The 22,903-nt window shown below is 36.5% G+C and overlaps 3 protein-coding genes across 8 annotated transcripts in view; 1 reads left to right on the top strand and 2 right to left on the bottom strand.

The window, feature by feature from the left end:
• slc9a7 (solute carrier family 9 member 7) overlaps positions 1 to 14,893 on the top strand; it is a 41,232-nt gene extending 26,339 nt beyond the window's left edge. For 2 of the 4 annotated variants that reach the window (XM_079884373.1, XM_079884372.1), the window contains 4 exons: positions 264 to 327; positions 4,715 to 4,797; positions 6,814 to 6,919; positions 12,912 to 14,893. In XM_079884373.1, coding sequence (XP_079740499.1) covers positions 264 to 327; positions 4,715 to 4,797; positions 6,814 to 6,919; positions 12,912 to 13,175 — 517 coding nt within the window. In that variant the 3' untranslated portion in view covers positions 13,176 to 14,893. Of the gene's footprint in view, positions 1 to 263; positions 328 to 4,714; positions 4,798 to 6,813; positions 6,920 to 12,799 lie in introns of all 4 variants that reach the window. The other 2 variants (XM_079884375.1, XM_079884374.1) reach the window with 1 other exon arrangement.
• The window catches only part of plcxd1.1 (phosphatidylinositol-specific phospholipase C, X domain containing 1, tandem duplicate 1), a 102,201-nt gene that overhangs the window by 62,709 nt on the left and 16,589 nt on the right, over positions 1 to 22,903 (bottom strand). The gene's annotated exons all lie outside the window — the stretch shown is intronic.
• On the bottom strand, positions 16,060 to 22,860 carry chst7 (carbohydrate (N-acetylglucosamine 6-O) sulfotransferase 7). The gene is made up of 2 exons (XM_079884376.1): positions 21,502 to 22,860; positions 16,060 to 16,279 (listed from the first exon to the last, which is right to left on the bottom strand). Exon 1 carries the CDS (start codon positions 22,773 to 22,775, stop codon positions 21,525 to 21,527), a length of 1,251 nt encoding a protein of 416 aa, XP_079740502.1. The 5' UTR covers positions 22,776 to 22,860; the 3' UTR covers positions 16,060 to 16,279; positions 21,502 to 21,524.

Here is a 22,903-nt window from a genome sequence, read left to right as displayed (position 1 = left end):
GAATTGTCTGTAGACCATTTCTGTAACTACTTCCCAGTGTAAACCTTGCCTTGCTGCTGTAGATGTGTTGTGTGAAATAAGATCATAACATGATCAATATCTCTCTGCTTGAGTCTATTGCATCTTTCGTCTTTTCATCGTGCTGCTGCTCGTTGTGGGCTTTGCAAGGTCACGACGCAAATGTGGCTGTATTTTGCACTATGGGTTAAATGCTGTCACAGACGCGCACACACAGACTGACATTCAGTTTCGGTCTCTTTCAGAGTTGGGGTGGACCCCGATCAGGATCTTCAGCCATGTGGGGACAGTTTCCAGGTCCTTCAGGGAGTAAGTTTCAAAATGTTTTTGTCCTCCTGCCAATGAAGCTTTTACTATCATTATGTTTTAAGTATTAAACTTTTGCAATGGACATGAGTGGTGCAAGAATTTGCTTTTTAAACATTAATAGTCTTATAATGTTCCATAGACTCCATGTATATTGAAGGAAGAACTTGGCAACACCTTAAAAACCACCAGAACACCCTAGTTCTATGGTTTTACACTGACAAATCTCACTTGCATTTCTTTTGGAAATTGGCAAAGTATGACGTCATACTGTTCCTTTTGTGCTTTAATGTGAAACCTCATATATATATATATATATATATATATATATATATATATATATATATATATATATATATATATATATATATATATATATAATATATATTAGGGTGGCCCAAAAAAACTTTTTTCTCTTTTCTCCCAATTTGAACCCTGCATTTTGGTCTACCACCAGTTTAAGTTATCACATAAAAAAATTGGCTAAATTAAATGATATTTAGGGGTTGCACAAGACAAAAGAAAAATCACCTATATCACTTGATTAGCGGTATAAAAATACATTTCTAATAACTTTACAAAATTTTGAAGCTATTTATAACTATTTTTTTCATTATTACAATAATTAATTCTACATTTACAATAAACTGCCAGCTTTCAAATGAGATCATACTTGTGCTTTTAGTACAAAGGGTTCATGAACTGTTTCTGTTTCAGTTTGGGTATGTCATTTCTGGGGATTTTTCAAAAGTGGGGTTGCAGCTTAACAGGTTAACATATAACGCTTTTACATTTAATTCGCAAAAAAAAAATTCTCCAATTGTGATTTATCATTAAAATAAATAGAAATCCCTGATTAAAATAATCAAGATATATTCAAACTATATAACAAAAATATACTTGCCAGTAATATCAGTATTTTAGTAATATCAAGTTGACTCACCACTTCACTGCGACTTCAGCTAACAAGGAATGTCCCCCTTGACCAATCTGCATCTAATTGTGCAAAGCCTTCTCTGATTCTTCATTTCTTGGCTTTCCATGGCTTTCTGTTCTTCCAGAGCATTTCCTCAGCAGTCATATACTTTTGACTGAGGTAACAAGTTCATCTTTGCTTAGGCAGCGGTCAGCATTTGGTACACTATTCTGCCTTTCAGTGGCTCAGTGGTTCATGTAGGTTGTCTACAAACTGGAAGGTTGGTGGTTCAATCCCTGGTTCCACCTGACCAAGTGTCGAGGTGTCCATGAGCAAGACACCTAACCCCAGCTGCTCCCGACGAGCTGGATGGCGCCTTGCATGGCTGACACCGTCGTCGGTGTATGTGTGTATGAATGGGTGAATGTGAGGCTATGTAAAGCGCTTTGGTGGCCATAGGTCTGTGAAAGCGCTATATAAATGCAGTCTGTTTACCATTTTTACCATTTAATGAAATATATGGGATTATTTGTAGAAAAGAAGTACATTTTTCAAGAATATATACCAGATAACAGGGACAAGCAATGTGTAATAATCTGACACTGCTTTGCCATTTAACATTGTTTAAGTGAAAATTCTCAAAACTTCAAGGGGCTTGTGCAACCTCTAAATCATCTTCAATTTAGCTGAAATTTTAACCCTATTCCTTTTGTCTTTATGGTCCATGTTTGCAAGGTTCAAATCATAGAATTTATCACTTTATTTTTTTTGCTTATTTTTATGGGCCACCCTAATATATATATATATATATATATATATATAGCTACCCAAAAACCACATTTAAATTCATTTTTCTGGGTTTCTTCCTTTAAAAAAAAAGTGCAACGATCCTTACAAAGATAAAGATTGTGAAAAGTTGCAAACAACCTTGAAGCCTCTTAGCTGTTGGCATTGTGCGTCAGCACTGCTGCCCGTGTCGTGTTTGAAACCCTGGGGTATTTTTTAAGAGGTGCAAATTCATGTAGCAATGTTGCTTTTTATATCATGTATTGTTACTCAAATTAGAATGGCAAAGCTAATTAGAAGTGGACACATTGGAAACTAATGACATTTCTCCTCTGTTCATCCTGGTTTAAACTGGTTCCATTATAGGACAATGAGACAAATCAGATCAGTAGAAGCCAATCATCTTTGCTTCTGCAAAAGAACAAGGACACACTCATTTAGAAGACTGCACGCACTAGTAATATGAATACTGAGGATGTCAAAAGTACTGGTACTTTGGTACAAAGTTGATGCTGAAATAATAAAGATAGCAATAGTAGCCTTTGTGAAGTATCAGTAGTCAAAGAGTTTACATGCTCTTTGAAGAGTGCTTGTGCTTGCGACTGACCGTGAGCGGTCAAACACACTTATTGAAAAACATAGTGGGATGGTAAATGTAAACAGGTAGAACTAACAATCTGGGCCAGATTTTCTGTCATTTTCTCACCCTCAAGTCATTCTAAACCTGTATGACTTTCTTTTCTCTGTGGAACATAAAAGATGAGGTTGAATTAAATAAGAGAAATTTTATTTTTGGGTGAACTATCCCTTTAAGACAAAAATAATAAGAAGTTTGTAGGAATGTTCCCTACAGGATGCTTTTCATAAGAATAAAATAAATAAACTCAGGGGAGAGGACCTTTTTGTTTCCCACTAGAAGTTATTTTTAGTGAGCTGTTTTTAGTAAGCTGTTAAACAGACATGTGTGTGTTTCTGTATATTGCCAAAGCAGGATATGGTCAGTGGTTTGAGAGTGAGAAACCATGTCTATCACTTTCCTTTTGACAACGCAAACTTCTGATACAAGTATGTTGAGTTACGAGTATGCTAGATTAAAAAAGTAAAATATAATAGAAGTAAAAAAAATTTTACGTAACTTGTACTGTAATGCTATAATGCTTAATATTTGAAACAGCTCAGTAAATTCATTTAACACCATACCCTTTGTAATGTGAAAAAAGTATGAGGCTATCCTTAATTTAAGAGGTTTTATGAATGTATTTATGTATTTATGTTATTTTCAGGACTACAATTTTGTGTATATTACAAAATAATATACAATATATAGGCTTACTATAAATATAGAAAGCAAGAAAATAATAAATAAGGATTTTATTCTTAGGAATGTTTCAAACCCAGCCCCTGGTTTGTTTCTAAATCAAGATCTGTGCATGGAGTCTCGCAGAGTTAATACAAATTAGATAATAATAATATTAATCAAACAACAGTGCTGAAAAGAGGAACTTACTGCTCTCAATTTTTGTCTTTATTCCTACATGCATGCCATTTGTTAATTTAATTTATTAATATTTGTTCATATTAAACTTTAAGCAAAGTAGTGTGTTCTGGAGCTTATTAGTTTGTTTTTGCTTTGACATGAAAATTGTGCAGCTTTATTTGTACTGGGATCAACTATTGAATGTTTGGGTATCATGACATATCTAATGAGCATGCGTACTTTTTTCTTTTGTTGTGGTACACTTTGTACAGTTGTGGTCTTTGTCACACATCTAATCTTATTAACAGTGGTCCTCACTATAGTATTAACACTAAAGGAATACAGCAAGCTTAGGGTAGGTTGCGGTATAGGGTTACTGTGAGCTTGTTTGTGAAAGCTGTAATCTCTTTAAGTGCAATGAAGCTAAAGTTGAAGCTGAACTCAAGGTTAGGTGAACTTGGATAAAAAAGTATCGCCCTATTCATCGTCCAGTTGAACAGGGCGAGACTTAAGATTTCACTACATTTACTGGGTCAATTGATGAATATGGAGTGTGTTAACTGTTAGTTTAGGATAACTGGTTAAGTATCAGACTTCATTCCACCCTTTCAAAAATCTGCTGAATTTTTTTATATGGTATTATATTGCCAGTTGTGAAATAATTAAATTACATGGTACTGCATTCTCTTGTTCGTCCACATCGGTTGACTTTATCTTTTAAATATAAAAAAGTATAATGACAGCAAATTAAATGTAAATGGAGTCAGTTTATAATTTGTAATACCGGACTTGTAAACAGTGACTTGTAAGTAGATGGAAAATGTATTTTCACTTTCATTATTTTTGCCTTTTTTTGTGGGCACAGAAAATACACACTGCACTTTTATATTACCTAAAAGGCAGACTTTTGAGCTCACATTTAAAGTGTCATCTTTCTAAACCTTGATTTACTCCCAAATATCTTCAATATTTGAACGGTCTCTATTTCTACCTCGGACATGATTGCATCCTGGATTGCTGTTTGCTGTAGGCTAAATATATATTGACTTCTAAAGTCAGTTTTTGTAACATCAATTCAATTATTATTTTTGCCTGCATCAATGATGAATTCTACTCTTCTCTGAATATTTACTCATGATATAGTATATTATAAGGTTTCCAAACCCTTCCCTACATTATTCAAATGAGAATTGCTTCCTCTTTCTCCTCAGGATGGAACCCAGGCAGAAGGGCAGAGCAAGACCAAGCAGGAGAGCGCCTGGCTCTTTAGACTTTGGTATACTTTTGACCACAAGTATCCTTTCAGCATGCCATTCACAACAACACACACTTACACACTTTTGTGCTCCTGTCATTAAGAACTCAAGCACGGCTGAGCATTACTTCTTGCTTTTCCCGTTCTATTCTCTGTTCTTCCGTGAGCCTATCCAGTGAGATTACTTTGGCTCCATGCAAATGACTAGCAAAAAAACATGTGCTCCATAGACAACAAACAAAAGAGACACTTGTCGATGAAACTCGCTAAAGCGGATCTGGATGAATGTAAATGCAGAGTGAGGCAGATTGCAAGATTTCATAGGATAGCTGTTTTGATCAGAGATAGAGTTCCTCCGAGGCCTTAACTGAGCCTCTAAAGCCCCAGACCGACTGGCCTCAACCTCATTTGCGCAACTGCCTCTCTAAAAAAATCGTCGCTGGAAATGTCATTACGTACTTTTTTTTAATTTTATTTTTTTTATGGAAAGTCAAATGAAATGACTGCATTTTCACTGCACTGTCCATTTTCACAAAGTCTTTAAGTCCTGAATGACACAATCGATGATTCTTAAGCTCTCATTAGGGCCCGTCCACTGCAGTTATTTGTGGTTTAACTTTAGCTGTACCTTTTCAGTAAGAGGGTCGTGGGTGGTGAAAGGAGCAAAATAGCAAAAGAAAAGGGTTTTATTTACATCACAGTTGCTAGAAATAATGCTTAAAGGTGAAAGCAGCACACACACATTTTCTCACTTACTTCTCAATCCATTTCCTGCACAGCTGTGGCTAGCAGCTCCACATGTGGTGACTCACAGTTCCTCAGAGCTTATGTCAGATGTTTATTAGGAGTATTAGCTTGCGATTTTCTGTGCTCCCACAGCCAAGCATTTGACCTTACGTGAGTGTTGTTATCACAGCGACCTACCTAACAACATTCGGTTCCTTTTTCACAGGCCCTTGGGAGTGAGGTAAAGTGTGTTTGTGTGCTTTCCAAAAGGCCAGTGTTATTGAATTGGCCAGCAGCCTCTTTTATTTCTCTTTGAGTACCAGACCACGCTATTGAACATCCTACAGAGATATTTTTCAGTCTTTACCTGGCAACCCCTCTCTAGCCCTGTAGGGAACATCCAGCCTCCCCTTCAAAGATATTAAACACTTCCAAATCCATCACAGAGTGTTCTTGGTTTCAAGCCATCGACACTTTACCACCGCCTTCTCTATTTTTATCCTCGTCTGTCAAAAAACTCAGTATTGCTGCCAAATGCGTACTAGCTGTCCTGCTTAGATCTGTGCGCGCTAGAATCTGTGTGAACTATTTAAGGGGATGATGATCTGTTTACTCCATTATTATGATGCTTAGACTCAATCATATCTGTTCTGAGATGAGTGCTCGCTGCTGCCATGCTTAATATAAAAGCTTCTGTTATAAGCAATACTATTTTTAAATTGGTTGGTTGTTTTGAAATCTTTGACTTGGACGAATGTCAGAAGTAACAGTCTTGCAGTCATTATTGATTCATTTCTTGTATGAATGAACTATTATGAATTAACTATTAAGATGAGTCAATTATTTTATTAAGCTAATTAAGTCTAAGCTACTCTTTTGTGTACAAATGAAAGTTAATAAAACTGGGGCTCGGCAACGCATGGCACGTGTGCCAACATTGGCATGCGGAGGGAAAATCACTGGCACGGGACAATAGATAAAGAGATATATGTAAATCAAGTCCCTCTAACTTTGCATACTGATGGACATTTTGAAGTTATCATTCCTCATAGTCACACAACCTGTTTTATTAAGTTAGGTGCTATAAATACTATTATAGTGTGTAGTGTGAGATTTTAACCTGTGCTAGCGCGCAGATCCTGCCGGTTGCATAAACCGCTAAGAATAGCCTTACAAGTTATACATACATTGTTTTTTTTTCTTTAAGACCGTTCATAACTTTTTAAAATCAGAGTCCATTAGCCTCGCGTGACAGTATAGAATCGTGGTTCACATCTGCCTGCCATTGACACCCTCAGCTGATTTTTTTCCCCCTTAACCCGAGTACAGTTACCTGAAGCCTATCCTAACCCATAGCGGCCCCCCTCTGACCACCACCCTGCCGGCCTGCTGCGGTCCACTGGCTCGATGTCTGACCAGCCCCCAGGCCTATGAGGTAAAACCACATACGCACACACAGTTATTAAATCAGTCAATCTGAGATATATATATATATATACACATATATATATATATATATATATATACATATATATATATATATACATACAGTGGTGGTCAGAATTGATGGCACCCCTGATAAATATGATAAAAAAATGGCTGTAAAAAATAAATCTGCATTGTTTATCCTCTTGATCTTTCATTCAAAAAATTCACAAAAATCTAACCTTTCATTGAAGTAAAAGAATTGAAAGTGGGGGGTAAATCACATTATAAAATAAATGTTTTTCTCCAAAACATGCTGGCCATGATTGTTGGCACCCTGTTATTAAATACTTTTTGCAACCTCCTTTTGCCAAGATAACAGATCTGAGTTTTCTTCTATAATGCCTGATGAGTTTGGAGAATAACTGACAAGAGATCAGAGACCATTCCTCCATACAGAACCTCTCCTGATCCTTCAGATTCACAAGTTCATGTTGGTGCTTCTTCTGTTCAGTTCACTCCACTCATCAGGTCAGGGAACTGTGACGGTCATGGCAGGTACTCTTCTTACCTGTTTGCACCAAACACATCTGCTGGATTTGCTGCCAAAAAGCCCTTTTTTTGTTTCATCTGACCACAGAATCCGGTCCCTTTTGAAGATCCAGTCGTGTCTGACAACTGAATATGCTGGAGTTTATTTTTGGAGGAGCGAGGAGGATTTTTCTTGAAACCCTCCCAAACAACATGTGGGGATGTAGGGGTTGTTTGATTTTTATTTTTTTATTTTTTTAAATAGGCTTTCTGACCCCCAAGACTCAACTAATCTCTGCAATTCTCCATCTGTGATCTTTGAAGAGTCTTTGGCCACTCAAACTTTCATCCTCACCGTCCATTAAGACAATATAGACACATGTCCTCTTCCTGGCAGATTCGTAACATCTTTAGTTGATTATAACTACTTAATTATTGCCCTGATGGTCAAAATGGGGATTTTCAATTATTTAGCTAGTGTGAAGCTCAACAATCTTTTGCTGCACATCAGAACTATATTCTTTGGTTTTACTCATTGTGATGGATGATTAAGGGAATTTGGCCTTTGTGTTTCCTCATATATAAACTCCTGTGAAACAAGAAGTCATAGCTGGACAATTTCATGTTCCTAGTCACCCTGGTGTGCTAAATAAAGGTAAATATTAATGAGAATATACTTCAGAGATATTTTTCTCATAAAAAATTCTAGGGGTGCCAATAATTGTGGCCGACGTGTTTTGGAGAAAAACATTTATTTCATAATGTGATTTACCCCCCAATTTCAATTCTTTTACTTCAATGAAAGGTTAGATTTTTGCGAATTATCAAAAGGATAAACAATGCAGGTTTATTTTTTTACAACCATTTTTGTTCATATTTACCAGGGGTGCCATCAATTCTGACCACCACTATATATATATACATATATACATAAACACACACACACACACACACACATACATACATAAACACACACATACATATATACATACATACATACATACATACATACATACATACATACATACATACATTCATTAACACATACATACATACATATATACATATATATATTTATATATATTTGTATGTATGTATATATGTGTGTGTATGTATATCATTTTTTTGTGTATGTATATACAGTAGTCATCATTTGAAGTGGATCAAAACCTTTATATTATAATTTATCCATCTATTTTATTTTTTTCAAATTTGAGTTTTTTATATTCTGTGTTAAAATATTTTAAAATGAAAGTTTAAAAAAAATGGTTTTGAAAAGTCTTATGCTCAAGGCAGCATTTATTTGATCAAATATACAACAAAATATTACAATTTAAAATAATGTTTTACATATAAATATATTTTAAAATTAAATGTAACCCTGTGATGGCAAAGCTGAATGTTCAGCAGCCATTACCATCACATGATCCTTCAAAAATCATTCTAATATGCTGACACACTCAACTTTGCCATCACAGGAATAAATGTCATTTTAAAATGTAAAAAGTTATCATTTTTCACAGTATTACTGTAATGTTAATTTACTCTTAATTCAAAATATGTGAAAACAAAACATGCATTATCCATTGACTAGGTAGATTCAAACTGATACATTTTGGAATTAACCCAATGCCAATATTCTCAAAACGGCCCATTATCTGCCATTAAATTGGTCATCACCTCACACTGCACTTTGGCATGTTTCTAGAGAAGTAGCTTTTTCAGAAAGAGTTCCTCAGCAGCACGCCTTGGTTTCCATAGCTTGCTTTCCAATGTTGTTGCTCTGTGAAACCCTGTTTGAAAAGAAAAGAGAGAAAGAAAGACAGACAGACGCACAAAAGCTTTTAGACTGGACACAGACCCTAAGGAAGACTCATTCAGTGTGTGCCTGGTCACAAAAGAGCCTTTCATGATGCCACTCTGATGATGGTGAGCCCGAGAAGCTTTCCAGTATCCCAAGCATGGAGAACACAGTTATTCACAGTGGTCACAGCCCCATTCACTCCTGCAAATTCCCCTATTCATCACAATGCTCATACTGTAGCTCAGGCTGCTTAGCTTAGCTCACAAACGTCTTATATTCTTACTTTGTGCTGTTGGGTCACAATGAGCTAAATGTCCTGCAGAACTGCTCGATCGCCCACCTCTCTCCCTCGTAACACAATTATGCCCCTCGTAGCTGCAGCGCATGGTACGCTGTGAATACCAGCAATGACTTATCTGTTTTCAGACCTATAATGATGATGGTTCTCCTCAGTGCATGAGTCATACTGTTTAAGTCAAGTACATCCTGGTGAACTGGGTCAGGCCATCTAAAAACACCAGTGTGTCTGTCTATATACATTTCTATTCCTCTTTTTCTTGTTTTGATTGCTCTCTCTAGGCCCTCCTAAAACACTATATTTTTAATTATCCTCTCATTTCACACTGACTTTCCCTCTCTGTTCTGCTGTCTTGTTTGAAAACAAAGCTTTCATTTTCATATTCACTTCCTCCACCTGCATTTTAGTTCCTCTAGTCTAGTTAAATCTGTTTTGTATTTTGCGTCAAAAGTGAAGAACAGGCTAGAAATTACTTCTTTGTTTAAAGATCTTTTGTGTTGAACTTTTATATTACTAAAGGGCAATCAGGCAGAACAGTTCTCTTAATGATAATTGGTCATTTATGGAAGTTAAGTATGGGATAATGAGTCAGCAAGTCATTGCCGGAAAATAGGCAACCTCTATTTTGAATACAATAGTGAAAAAAAAAATAAAAAAAAAATAAATATATATATATATATATATATATATATATATATATAACATTTTTTTACCGTTTTGATTTTGTTGTCTTATGGAATATTTTTTAGTGGCAAAGCAAAAATAAGTAGGCCATAATGTGTCTGATATGTACATTATTAGCTGTGGGTAGGTTTGTTTTGCTTTAATGGCTGATTTAACTGTACAATATTCCTCTTATTAATACGGCTACTTTGCAAATACATAAATAAGTAACATAACATATATTATATTGCTTGAAAAAATATCTCTTTCTTTTAGTCAATTGTTGCATGGGACAAAGATTAATCATCCAGTTTAGCGGTCATTATACAAAAAAAGAAATTGTTTGCAGAATGCCAAAATTGACCAATCAGAAAGAATCTTCCCTGAGAGCCATGCAATAAGAGATAAGAAGGACTTTCCTTAACTCTGCTGATCCACTGAGCACAGGTCTAGTTCTTTCTTTCTTTTTTTTTTTTTGAGAACTTAAACAGGTGATCTTCATTGACTAAATCACACCAACCCAAACCATTAACAAGGAACAGGCATTATTTAGATCCTTCTCAAAGGATTTAAACAGCAGCTATATGTGAAGCTAACTGTTGCATAACAGAGTTTAGTTTGTTTGATCTGTTGGCACACAGTGTAATCCCCTGGTATGATTGTGCCTCAGTGACAACCCCCTTCAGTAGAACCCAGTGACTGTATGAAGTACCATTAAACCCAGTGATCTGTGCATGGCAAGTCTTTAAACTGTGGGAGATGGTTTTCTTGCAGAATGTTTGTAACATATGCATAACGTGAATGATGATTTGCTATCTTTGCTTATGCTGCCTTCAAGTCCATCTGGGAAGCTCCTACATTTGAGTTGTTTATTGTTGCGATGGCACGTGTTCAAACGAAAAAAAAAAAAAAAATGAACGCGTTGATGTGATTGGTTACAAGGTAGTTTGTGACGTAAGAAACGCCAGCGATTTCAAACCGCGTTTTTGATCACTGCAGTTTTAAGGAGTAAATACTCAGCAATGATGTTGACTTATGCTTTGGCACATGGTTTGTCCTAAAGCATATATATATATATACAGTACAGGCCAAAAGTTTGGACACATTACTATTTTTAATGTTTTTGAAAGATGTTTCTTCTGCTCATCAAGCCTGCATTTATTTGATCAAAAATACAGAAAAAATGTAATATTGTGATATATTATTACAATTTAAAATAATTGGTTTTCAATTTATTATACTTTAAATTGTCATTTATTTCGGTGATGCAAAGCTGAATTTTCAGGATCATTACTCCAGTCTTCAGTGTCACATGTGACATCCAGTCAATCACATGATCCTTTAGAAATCATTCTAATGTTCTGATTTATTATGAGTGTTGGAAACAGTTCTGCTGCCTAATATATTTGATGAATAAAAGGTTAAAAAGAACTGCATTTATTCAAAATATTTTTTTTAATTTTTTTATATAAATCTTCTTTATTATCACTTTTTATCAATTTAACACATCCTTGCTGAATAAAATTATTGATTTATTTAAAAAAAAATAAAGAAAAAAATTACTGACCCCAAATTACTGGCCAGTAGTGTATATTGTTGTTATAAAAGATTTCTATCTTGAAAATATTTGCTTCTTTTTTTTTCTTTTCTTTTTTCTTTTTCTTTTTTTTATTCATCAAAGTATCCTAAAAAAGTATCACAGGTTATGAAAAAATATTAAGCAGCAGAACTGTTTCCAACTTTGATAATGAATCATCATATTAGAATGATTTCTAAAGGATCATTTGATAGACTGGAGTAATGATCCTGAAAATTCAGCTTTGCATCACCGAAATAAATGATAATTTAAAGTATAATAAATTGAAAACCAATTATTTTAAATTGTAATAATATATCACAATATTACATTTTTTTCTGTATTTTTGATCAAATAAATGCAGGCTTGATGAGCAGAAGAAACTTCTTTCAAAAACATTAAAAATAGTATTGTGTCCAAACTTTTGGCCTGTACTGTATATATATATATATATATATATATATATGTATATATATATATATATATATAAAAATAAAAAAACACAGGGGGACTTTAAATCATTTATGCATTGTCTTATAAATAATGAATTAATTTCCATTAAGCCAATTGTGTCTTTTTTAAAAAAAAATCAAGATATTTAAAAAAAATATTTAAACCTACATTGTTTTTAATGAAGATATTCTTTTAAATGGCAAGCATTTTTTAAATAAAGACCCCCCCCCCCTCCCTTTTTCATCAAGAATTTTTTTAATCTTTTTTTTTTTTTCCTCAGGACATTTTTCTAATGCTTATCCTTGAAATGCGGTTGCCTTGCTTAGCTCATGCCGTCAACACACTAACCGAGTCAGAATCAAGCATTCAATAGTGCTGTAGCAAATATTGATTTTTCTTCTTCAAAAATGACTTGGTTGGTCATTCATATACATACTATAACTTTATGGTATTTCCAGCTGAACTTGAAGGCTGCATTAAACACAGGTAAGTGTGTGATTTTTCTCTTGCATAAGGACATCTAAGTCTATTTCTCTTTTTACCCTGTCTTCTTGTGACTCCACAGTGTCCCTCATGAACCTTTGTGTTGTGCTTGAATAGTGTGTGTGAGTGTGTGTGTGGACCTCAAGCATCCCGTCCTCCTCCCTTCATGTCCGACTTGTCACTGTGCTCCTCAGAACCACGAGCCGCTGCGAGACAGTGACTCAGACCTCATCCTGAACGAAGGAGACCTGGCGCTGACCTACGGTGACACGGCCATCACGGCCAACGGAGCTTCGTCATCCTCTGGCCCCGAAGGATCGGCCGGGAGCTGGGGCGTGAACGGCAAACGCAGCGACAGCACATCGGAAGACGCTCTGGAGCGAGAACTGGACACACGTGAACATGAGCTCTTGAGCCGTGGCACACGTTTAGTTTTCCCCATCGAGGACCACGCTTGACCCCGCCCCCAAACATTAAACCACGCCTCCCTGTGCTTCATACCTTAACTTTTCTTGCACATAACTCCATCTGACCATTCATGACCCCTCCAAATATCTCATGCAGTGGGTCTGAAAAATCAAGGAAACAGAAAGATGGAGAGCAGGAGGGTTTGTGCTCGGGATTATTTACCAGAGTGGAGGCGGCGTAATTGAAGATATGACAGACTTCGATTCAGTGTCTCATCATGAAAATGTGACTTGTAGGAGGAAAAAAAAATATAAAACTGCTGTTAAGAATGCATTTCGAACGGCTTTGGATACTAAATGCTCTTATTGCTGTTTTATATGATAATGGACTGATTTCGAACGGTCTCTGCTGCCCTTAACATTCACTTTCATACGATCACTGCCTGCCACATTAACATTTTAAGTCATTAATTCTTTGTTTTCTGTTAGCAATGCTGCCACAAACTGGAAATAAGATTGACATCTATGACTAGCCAATTTTTCTTGAAGGGAAGTCAGTTTTTACGTATAAACAGCCAGTATTACATTAGACGATAATCTTTTGCATTTAAATGCTCACCTCCACCATCAGGAAAATGAGTTTGTAAATACTCCAGGCCATACATGGCAGAAGTGTTTGTGAAAGCTTTCGAACACAATAGCAACATTGTTTGACATGAGTGCATGTTTATCTCATGACTGCATACGGGAACCTTGGAACATTCAACTTTAGTCAGTTGGATTTTACATTTCCTTCAATATCTTGGTTGTATGAATGTCAGGTTGACGTGCTGGTCGTTGTTAATATGAATGTTGTTCTGCACAGACGTGGGAGTTTTATTTTAAACAGCTGGATGCAACCAGAGTGTATGGGCCATGCACTTTAGCTGCAGCTGAGCTGCAGTCCTTGCATGTATTGCTATATTATATTAGAATATTAACCACTTGCACACTCTCAGCCAGAAAGTATGTGATGAAGGATGATGTAATCAAGGTGACTTTCTTATCAGTAACAGTTCACGTGTGTGGGGTTCATTTTGCGCCTCGTGTTAGAATGTACTTCTTGGTGGATCTTTCCATTTATGTATGAGTTGCTGCTAAATGGCAGTCGGCGGAATCTGGAATGTTTGGCATGAGATTGATCCAGCTGTATGTCTGTTCACACAGTAAACGGATGACCCCTTGCCATCAACCGCCAACGTGCATTTCTTCAGTCCTCCGTGTCTAGAAATGAATTCTTGTTAATGAATGCAAGTCTAAAGTCTAAGCGTTTAGTTAATAACTAACTTGCAGATGTTTGAAATGTTATCATTCATTCCAATTTATATTCAACATCATAAACTAACCTTGCACTCTTTTCATGAAGTAACCTTTACAGCTGCCTCAATTGTCTGCACTTGAGCCTGTCCGTCGTTTGCTTTTTACAGGGCTGTTTGAGCTGTGTGAGAGCTCTGCATCACCGGGCAACAAAATCTAATTCAACACCTGACCCGAACCTAAATGTGAATTAAGGAGATTTGCACTATTTCTGTGGAGTTTCGGCTGGAAAATGAGCCTCATGGGCTTTGTGGCAATCGCAGTTTGAGGTGGAGAACCTTAAACCGGCTGTAGCAAAAGACTGAACTCACATGTAATCCTGCAACACGTGGGTTATGAAATCACTCCTCTTCTGAATGACTCTCCCAACATGTCTGGTAGCTTTTGTCCGCACCGTATTATTGGTGGACTTGTATGTACCTTCAAGCTATGTAACTCCCTCCTGTAGCATTCATCTTTTACTTGCTGTTCTGCATGTCAATATATGCCATATAAACAAACAACAACAAAATCCATAAGCTGCCATTTTTATGTCTGTGATGTGGAACACCAAATTGCTATTTCCCCCCCATATACATTCCTAGTATTATTATTATTATTATTATACATAAAGATGCACTCAGCCTGTCAAATAATGCAACAAAACTGTGGTGTACATTGTAGTTTAACAATTGTACATGTATGAAAATAGCCAATATATTAAAGTGGGCTTCAGTAGCAATACCTAAATAAGGTATTTGATTTATTTGATATGTCATTAAATAATAATAAAACAAGAAAACTAGTGTTTACTACAAAAATGTATGTACAAGTTTTATTAATAAATAAGAGATTTGTTCATTTATTCATGATGGTTCACATAGCTTTAGAGTAAATGTTTAAAAGGTGACAAAACAACGTTAACAAAATGATAATACCATCAATGTCCTTGACCAGTACAAGCATTTGTATTAGAGCACAATAATGCCTGTATCCTCAAAGCATGGTTGAGTGTTTTAGTTTTCGATTAGACGTTCCGCCCATTTAACTATTCAAATTGCAATCCTATCCTCTTTATACATAGTCTAACAGCCCGGTGCAGACTTCATACAAAAAGAACAAACTGGTGATCTCCAGGGGGAACTGAGAAATTTCACACCAGTGGGAATGCTATGAGTTGTTGTAGAGAAGTCAGAATTTCCTTTGGGAAAACTCTTTCTACATCCTTTTGCCTAGCTCTTCAGCTCATTGAATTGTACTTTGTGCTTCACAGTTTTCTTTGGGTGGTGCCAGAGATATTGGCGTGTCAATGACACACAATCCCTTTTCATACGTGGTTGATGAATGCAAGAATTCCTAAGAATGTTTTCATAATGAAATCCACCCAATGAACTGAGAACACTCAACGGTCTGTCGGATCTGTCTCCAGGCCTAGTGCATGTGCGACGACTCAAGCGCCTGTCTCGTGTGGCTGATTATGGGCTGCTGGGGATTGGGCAGGGATTATTGCGGATGAAATCTGGCTGTCAGGACACAACCGGGACTGAGCCTTTGGTAGCCGTTTCACTTTGAACGGGTTTCCCCACTGTTATCGTTAGTCTTTTTCCTACATGATTCTTGTCAGTACCATTTGAGATCGGTGGGTTTGTAAGCGTCTCTCATCAAACTCTTCTGTCGTCTACTCTGTGCTCCATGATGGCACTGCGAAGGAGATCTCGGGGTGTTTCTCCTCAGCTCTATCAGTTCCAACTGGTTCATGGCTTCATGGCTTCATATCTGGCTGTTCCCCTTCTGTCCTGTTCCTACAGCACATCAGGCTCCTACAGCAGGGAGAAACATAGTAGCTTGAGCTGTGTTATTGTGGACAGGGGATATTGGGACATTTACTAAAAACACTGATTCTGTGTGGAATGTCAACAAAGTTTAAGTCGTAAAAGTACAGTGCGTAATTTCTGACACCGCTAGAATTTGTCACAGATATTTAGCGTGACAGTTTAAATTCCTATTGGCCTATTCTTACTGGAAATGAAAATTAGAAATTACTAATAGAATGAGATGTTAATAGAAAAGTACATATTATATTTAAATAATCTAATATATTAATAGTTTTTTTGTTGTTGCTTCTTTTGGTGTTTTTATTAACCTCCCTCCAAGACAGATCATTATCAGGCTTCCCACTCTTTTTCAGCGATCATTTTCCAGGACATTTTCAATTTCACTACGGCGGAAATAAAGTAATATCTCTCTCCATAACCATACAGTAAGTCTTTTGCAGTTTATGGCCATGAACATGACTTAACTATAAAATCAGTTTTTTAATATGAGCTCTTAATTACGCATTATGACAACTGCTTTTAGGTTTCAATTTCAATACCATAGCAAAAAAAAAAATAAAAAAAAAATTGTTTAAATATTTCAAAATAAAAGTCAGTGAATTATTAATGCTAATAATAATTATAAGTAAATAATAAATTAAAACATTAGCATGTAGCCTCCAAATACTGTTTTAATTTTTAAGTAAACATTGCTTAATCAAATAAAAAAATTGAATGAAAAGAAATGCATTAAATGTAATAGAACAAATGGCAGGACTATTAATCTGCATTTACACTTAATGCAGATTAATTTTGACACGTCAGACTTTATTGTCCCATCTGTTGCTATGTTTATCACTGTTTTTGTATTCAGTCATATTTAAATATGGTTGTAACTCCCAAAATTTTGCAGTGTGTACTTAGCAGCATGAAAAATAAAACTTTCAAATTGCGAATTGGTTATAAACAGATAGCAAACAAAGAGCCCTTCCTTTATATAGGACATTTTTCATTTTATCTAATTTTCCATGTATTCCAGGAATGGAAAGAAGTTGTTTTCCAGGATACGTGGGAACCCTGAATTATTATAAGTATATTTTATTACATTAAAATAAAAATGTGTGTTCCGAAGATGAACGAAAGTCTTACGTTGAACGTTTGGAACCCATGAGGGTGACAGAATTTTTTTTTTTTGGGCGAACTAACCCTTTAATTATAAAATTAATATATTTTTTGTAATGTTTCTTTTATAGAGATGAAATGCATGGGCATGCTCAAACAGTAAAGTTAAACCAAAAGCAATCAAAAACATTTAAAAAAATATGCCATATAAGTCATTTTTGAAAATAAGCCTGTGATGAACTCTGATACCAAGAGCCATAGGTCTGTCCTGGTCAGTGATGTATGTCTGGTGCCAACATGTCTAAGTCACAGATTGAGCTGGTGAGGCTCAGCTCCAGGGACTAACCAGCACAAAGCAGTCCCTATATTTCAGCCTGTTCCAACCACGTGTGGTCAGTCTGTTAGGTCACACCAGCCCCCATCACTTGCCTCTGATAGCGATAACAAAGCAGCCTGTATCATGATCCATCGCTCTGTTATTCAGCACCGTTTACATGCCTCACCATGAAATTAGACTCAAGCATGATGGCTAATTGATTTGTCACGTACCGCTATCAGATATTTTTACCGGTCACAGTGCTGAGAAGATATTTATGGTAAATTTGTTGTGCTTCCAACTTCCAACATTTTTTTCCCATTGTATTGACTAGAGTACAAATGAAATGGGTCATTTCGCTGATCCAGGCCTTTTTGGAACTTATCAAATTATTATACCCCAGGACATTGCAGAGTTCAAGAGGATAGAATTAACCGTATGACTCCACTGGCACCATGTGCTGTCGGTTTCAGACTGGATCAATGACCTCGGCTAAACTCGGCTCTTCTTTTGTCTCTTTAATGTTCACGATCATTAATGCTTAATATAGTGTACTGGTTCTACACTCTTGCCCATGCCTGTGTTTTTACAGCAATTATTTATTGAAATGATACCCTTTAGAGCTGCACAATTCTGGTTAAATTGAGGATCATGATTTCTGGTTTAAAATAGAGATCACGAATCTCACGATTCTGAATAGACAACTAAAAATAACATTGCATTTACTAGAGTTTCTCACAAAATGTTAATTGCTGCAATCATTTCAAAACTATTTCATTAATTTGAATAAATGTTTTTTGTTTTGTTTTTAAAATCAGTTTGAATTAATGATTCAATGACAATTACATTTAACAGTCACTTGTTGCCACCTACTGGTGTAATGATGTAATCGATACCATCTTTATCGGTAGTGTTAAAGGTAGGATAAGCAATGTTTTTCATAAACACTTTTTGTTGTTTAAAACTCTTCACATTCTGATAGCAATCAATAATAGAAGTGGTCTAAATATTAAAACGTACATCTTCCATGGAAGTCTCAGGACAAAAAATGTTCTTCCAATCTCTGCATTCGGTCCAAATGCATTGATATGATGTCCTATCTGCCTGTCAACGTATGTATTTCCATACCTCTGCACACCCTGCTCGCACAGACATCACACGTCATCAGCGCGTTCCGTAAGGCTATGCAGAGTTGTAGACAGGCAGTCACAGAGCGGCGCAAACAAACAGCAGCCGCCTTTTACAGTTCCTCCTGAACCAATACAACTAGCTTATGTTGCGTTCACGCCATGTTGCAACCGTAATTACGAGATGGCAACCCGTGATGTTCAGAGCTGTTCAAGTCCTTAGACTCGGATTTATGTGTTATTATATAAACACTCCGCTCTGGCTGTGCGCATTCATGTGTTTTGAAGGAGGCGTAGCTTTGGAGACGCTCTGAAGGGAGGGTGGGATCTAGATTTGCTATTGCTAGCCTATCTGAAATTACCTACCCTACCTTTAAGTTACTTTCAAAAGGTGATTTACTCTATATTTGATTGCTACCATAGACATCTGTGTTTATATCCAAACTATAAACTACTATCCCAGTATTTCGGAAATTTAAATTATTGGAACACAGAAATGATACTGTGTGGTTGAAAAGTTATTTGTGAAGCTGTTTCAAGCCTATTATACATCACAACTGCTCTCTCTGAATCAGCGGCAACAAGATTTGAATGTTCGCTGTGATCATGCTACTTGTCAAAGGTTTAATAAACAAGGCCAAATCGTTGTCGTTTAGGAATAAGACCGCGTGTGTTTGAATCGAGAGTCGAGCCCGTGATCGTTTAATGATTAATCGCACAGCTCTAACTTTAGCTAATGCTAACATTTTGTTAGCATTAGTTTGAGAAATAGACTAGCTAACATATAAAATAACAATGAACAATACTTTTACAGCATTTATATCGGTTAACATGCATTTTCAACATTAATATAAGTTAATATATTATAAACAAACATTAACATTAAACAATAGTCAAACTCAGATCTATAACTTTATAAAACATCACGTTTCGTCTACCCAAGGGATCACTAAGCATAATAAAATTCATATCCTAAAGTCCTGTAAAGGACAGATCTCATTGTATAGGCTAGATCATAACTGACACCAGAAAGTGTGCTTCAACCATAAGGCTAATGGTCACTCAGCATATGTGCATGGCATTCAGATATACTGCATAACAGCACACTGCCAATAAAATCAATTTACATCTTTACAACTACACTGGTTACATTGTTGCATAATCATTCTGGTACTGACACACTTGTCATGTAACGGATGGAAGCATTAATGTATAGTTGTGCTAGATTAATGTAAACCAATCCATTTAACAACTCTGTGCTAATCTAAAACAGTAGAAAACATGCCCGTTCTTATCATGGATGCCACATTTTCCATTTTTATCTGATAGGCCTATAGAGTAGTAGAACAGCATGCAGTGACCTTATTTCATATTACATGAAAATATAATTCAATTACAATAGTAATAATATTAAATAAAGGGCATTTCCCTTACAAAAATATACTATGGAAGTGCATAGAGATGACATGTTAATACTGTATGTATGTACCATGATATTATCATGGCGTAGGTCCAAAAAAATGTTAGTACTTTTTTAATAATGTATAATCAGATTTACAAAATAATTAGTGTAAATTGAGAATTAACTCTCTACTTATGTAATTATGTAAAACTACTTAAAAATGTACGGTGACAGTACCATGGTAAATGTTAAAAGTTTGGAGTCTGTAAGATCTTTTTTTTTAAAGAAGTCTCTTATGCTCACCAAGGCTGCATTTATTTGATAAAAAAAAAATACAATATAAATCATTTTCTATTTTAATGTATTTAAAAATGTACTGTATTCCTATGATGGCAAAGCTGAATTTTCATCATCATTACTCCAGTCTTCAGTGTCACATGATCCTTCAGAAATCATTCTAATATGCTGATTTGGTGCTCAAGAAACATCCTATTATTATTATCAGTGTTGAAAACGAGATTTTTTTTTTTTCAGGATCCTTTGAATATAAACTGTAGTAATAAAAAACAGCATTTATTTGAAATTAAAATCTTTAGTAACATTATAAATGTTTACTGTCACTTTTAATAAAAATAAATAAATAAATAAATTACTGACCCCAAAATTTTGAGTGGTAGTGTTATCTTGGTATTGAAATGGTAAGGTTCATTAGTTAACCACATTAGTTAGCATGAACTAATTATGAACTTCACTTATATAGCATTTATTCATCTTAATTTCAACATTTACTAATACTTTATTAAAATCTTGTTAACATTATTTAATGCGCTGTGAACTAACATGAACAGCTTTATTGTTTATTAACTAACATTAACAAATACAGCAACAACTGTATTGCTCAAGGTTATTTCATGTTAGTTAATACATTAACTAATGTTAAATAATGAACCGTATTGTAAAGTGTTCCCATTGAAAGTCATGAAGCATGTGCTTGCAGGAATGTAATGGTACTACCATGGCACATGTCCAAAAAAAACCAAACAAACATGATATGGTGTCTTCGCCAAAAAACACTTTTCTTTTCATGCTTTGTATATCTGTAACAACAATACTGCAAAATGCACACTAATGCACAGTGTGACCTGATATCACTTACATTTGTGTTGAGGTTTCTTCATAGTGCCCAAATAATGCTGTCAGCTCACCAACTGTCTGATGGTTGACATCATGGTGCATTGTTAACATTTAGACATGTACTTACCATACACTCATGTTTAGGTGGTTTTAGGTCTTGTCCATGTTCCTCTTCTGATAACCCAGGTGTTTCATGACCTCACTGCAGTAGGCTTCGACCTGGTTCACCTGCTCTACATTCAGCCTTTCCCTCCAGGCGTAAATTGCCTCTTTGGCATCTCTGGATGATATGAGGAAGGGTTTATCTGAAGAATAGCCCTGTCCGTGGGTCATGTTCACCACGAACTTCTCCATGGCCGGAGAAAGGGTGAGGTTGGAGAAACGATAGAGCCTCTGGAGCTCGTCCACAGGTCTGAGCACCAGGTCTTCGTATTTCAGCTGTATGTAGTTTCTCCTCACCCACTGCGGAGCGTTCATAACGAGCAACATGTCGCTGAGCCAGTTGTCGCATATTAACTCCATTGCGCTGGAGACATAGTTCTCGGCTCGGTGGACCCTGTTGCTAGGCACCAGAAGGCGCTTGTATTTGTCGCTCTGCTTCTTGCTCCTCAACACCTGTATGCTCTCCTTCACCAGAGCCAGCTTGGACTTCATCCGAGAATTGTGCACAGCCCTGGGGTCGCGAAACAACTGGACTATTTGGAGGTTGATGGCGGGATCTCGCATGAGAGGAACCAAAACCGCTAGATCTAAAACCCGCACGTCTTTGATGACCATCACGGGGTACTTTTTGCACTCTTTCTCCAGCTCTTTGAGATCTCTGGGCTGGCATTTGCTACACACGTCTCCTTGAACTAACCCAATTTCGTGTTTTTTATACGCTTTGCAGAGAGGCTCGGAGCAAATGACCTTGTTCGTTTTCCAGCCGAAAATAAACGAGGTGCTCACGTTGGACGAGCCTGCGTAGAGTTTTAACACTGAGAAATCGCATCTAAACAGAGAGTTCATCATGTCTCTCACTGCTCCTTGTAAACTGCCCGCATCTCCTGGATAAAGCGCCTGCCACATGTTCCACATGGGCTCGTATAAATAAAACACATCAGGGTGCTGATTAAATAATTCCCCTAAAAATGAGGAGCCTGTCCTCCAGGTTGCGTGGAGGTAGATGTGTGTTCTGGACTGAGTCCTGTTGCCATAGTCCTCCACCTCCGTTGAGTTGCCCGTCCTGGTGCTACTCCACAGGGCGATGGCGCTCTCCAGATCGGGACACTTTTGTTGCTGATATCCATCTTTAATGTGGGACGATTTGCTCCGGTAATCTAACACGTAGGGAATTAAAATCAGCGCCACGGAGTATCCTAGAATCAAGATGATATATTTTTTCTGAAGCCTTCTCTTCATGGCCCCAGCGGAGTGAGTGACGCGGGGATCTCGGCGGACTGCTCGTCTCCTACCTGTATGAATACTGTCGGATTACAGCAGTAACAGTAAAGTTTAGAGGGTGGGATCTTTTTTCTCACCCGTAATGT

This window comes from Squalius cephalus, assembly GCF_949319135.1.
Source record: "Squalius cephalus genome assembly, chromosome: 10".
Classification (NCBI taxonomy): Eukaryota; Metazoa; Chordata; class Actinopteri; order Cypriniformes; family Leuciscidae; genus Squalius; species Squalius cephalus.
Note: the sequence above shows the minus strand (reverse complement) of the source record. Positions and strands in the feature narration are given on the sequence as shown.

Coding starts and splice junctions, on each gene's coding strand:
- chst7 (XM_079884376.1), bottom strand. CDS start 22,775: ATGAAGAGAAGGCTTCAGAAAAAATATATCATCTTGATTCTAGGATAC.